At 53.8% G+C, this 2,500-nt stretch overlaps 1 protein-coding gene across 1 annotated transcript in view; it reads right to left on the bottom strand.

The window, feature by feature from the left end:
• The window catches only part of LOC113814975 (uncharacterized), a 20,412-nt gene that overhangs the window by 14,874 nt on the left and 3,038 nt on the right, over positions 1-2,500 (bottom strand). The window contains exon 2 of the mRNA XM_027367049.2: positions 535-974. Coding sequence (XP_027222850.2) covers positions 535-972 — 438 coding nt within the window. The 5' untranslated portion in view covers positions 973-974. The remainder of the gene's footprint in view (positions 1-534; positions 975-2,500) is intronic.

Raw genomic sequence — 2,500 nt, 5'->3', positions numbered from 1 at the left:
AGAATAACGTTTCGACTCTAGTAAAGATAAGAAAAAAAATGATAACGTTTCGACTCCAGTAAAGATAAGAAATAATAATAATAATAATAATAACGTTTCGACTCCATTCAGGACTTTGAGATTTCGAGTCTGATTTGCGCTGTTGCCACATCTCGAAGTTAATGCTGGTAATAGATGTAATGTGTAAATCGTTATAGACACTATTTTGATAATCTATGGTAATGAAAAGGTAAGGTAAATATGACAATCTATGTTACTGATATCACAACGGTAGCATTACACATTTAGTATGTTTAAATGTGATGTGGCACGCCTGCGTTTGTTGTCACTGCATCAGCCGTAAAGGATGATGCAGTGGCCTCGGAGCTTTTCTTCTCCTTTTCTCTATCTATCCTCCCCTCTTCCTCTTCCTCCCTCTCCATCCCGCTCTCCCTCTCTCTCCTTCCCCCTCTCCCTCTCCCTCTCCCTTTCCCTTTCCCTCCCCCTCCCTCTCCCCTTCCCTTCCCTTCCCTCCCGTAGTCGTGGGGAACTCACCTGCGAGGGCCTGTAGTTGGCGGCGCCGGCGGCCTCGAGCGCCTTCGCCTTCGGGAAGTCGTACTCCTGCAGCACCTCCACCGCCGCCTCCACCGCCGCCGCCGCCGCCGCCGCCTGCTCGTCGTAGTCGCTGGCCTCGTACACGACGTTCATCCTGGCGTCGGCGTCGTGGCGAGTCGGGAACGACCGCGAGCGTGCGCGCGCGCCCGACGACGACAGCAGAGAAGAGGAGGCGGAGGACGACGAAGAGGCGGCCGAAGGAGGGGCGGCCGGCGACGGGGCCTTCGGGACGAAGTGGGACTCGAAGGAGGAGGCGAAGGGCAGTCCCTCGTACTCGGCGAAGGGCGAGGGCTGCACGCGGGCCGCCATCAGCAGCGACAGGAGCGCCAGGAGCAGCCTCGGGAGGGAACCGCAGCCATGGCGACCGCGAGAGAACATTCCTGAGGACACAACGGGGGCGTCAGGGGCTGCTCTCAGGGGGGGGAGGGGAGAGGGGAAGGGAGAGGGGAAGGGTTGAGAGAGAAGGAAGGAAGAGAAGAAGGGCTAAGAGTGAGGGAAGGGAGAAGGAAAAGGTTCAAAGAGAGGAAAGGATCAAGGGAGAGGGAAGGGAGAGAAGAGGAGAGGGGTCAAGAGAGAGGGAAGGCCTAGGAGTGAGGGAAGGGAGAAGGAAAAGGTTGATAGAGAGGAAAGGATCAAGGGAGAGGAGCGGAGAGGGGTCAAGAGAGAGGGGAGGGTTAGGAGAGAAGGAAGGGAGAGAGGAGGGAGCCCGATGGCAGGGTCACTTATTCTCGTGTGCGTGTGTGTGTGTGCTTCTATATTGACAGGGAAATTAGAGAAGTGTGGTTCTGCTCATGTGTATGTATGTAGAGGGAGAAGAGGTCAATAGACAGAAAGAGTTTGGGTAGATAGAAAGATAAGTAAATTTTATATATACACATAATGATACAAAGATATACATACGAATAAATAATATAAAATATGATATATAATATATATGATATAGTCCTTTCATCTCTCTCTGTCTCTCTCTCTCTTTCTTTCTCACTCCCTCTCTCCCTCTCTCTCTCTCTCTCTCTCTCTCTCTCTCTCTCTCTCTCATTCCTCTTTCTCTTTCTCACTCCTCTCTCTCTCTCTCTCTCTCTCTCTCTCTCTCTCTCGCTCTCTCTCTCTCTCTCTCTCTCTCTCTCCCTCTCTCCCTCTCTCTCTTTCTCTCTTTGTAAGTCTTCACCCCCCCACCTCCCTCTTTTAAGACAATCACAGCGTCAGTACAAAGGTGACCCAGAGGGGGAGAGGGGTCATGGTGGGGAGGGGGGGGGAGGGGGTCGGCGGTCAGTCAGACGAAACCAACAGTGCCCTCATCCTCCCTCCCCCCCCCCTCCCCCCCTCCCCCTCCCCCCCCCCCCCCCCTCCGCCGTGGCACTCCAGAGCCAGGGTGCCAAAAGCAAGTGCCGGGCGAGCGAGAGAAGAACAATTAGTGAGAGAGGAGGCAGGATTTTTTTTTTTTTTTTTTTTTTTTTTTTTTTCTTTTTTTTTTTTTTTTTTACTTTTTGTTGTTATTTTGTGCGTGTGAGCGTTTGAGGTCTTTGTTTCCATTCTTTATTTTATTGTTTTGTGTGGCTCGAGGAGGACTTGAGTGGAGGTGGAGGGGAGAGAGAGGGAAGAGGAGGCGGAGGCGAGGGGAGGAGAGAGAGGGGGGAGAGGGGAGGAGAGGAACGAGAGAGAGGGGGAGAGGGGAGGAGAGGAACGAGAGAGAGGGGGAGAGGGGAGGAGAGGAACGAGAGAGAGGGGGAGAGGGGAGGAGAGGAACGAGAGAGAGGGGGAGAGGGGAGGAGAGGAACGAGAGAGAGGGGGAGAGGGGAAGGGAGTAGAGAGGGGGAGAGGGGAGGAGAGGGATGAGAGAGAGGGGGAGAGGGGAGGAAAGGGAAGAGGAGGAGGAGGCAGAGAGAGGGCGGTAGGGGGAAGGATT

Source organism: Penaeus vannamei, chromosome 9 (assembly GCF_042767895.1).
Source record: "Penaeus vannamei isolate JL-2024 chromosome 9, ASM4276789v1, whole genome shotgun sequence".
Classification (NCBI taxonomy): domain Eukaryota; kingdom Metazoa; phylum Arthropoda; class Malacostraca; order Decapoda; family Penaeidae; genus Penaeus; species Penaeus vannamei.
The sequence above is the reverse complement of the archived record's forward strand: the minus strand, read 5'-3'. Positions and strand labels throughout refer to the sequence as shown.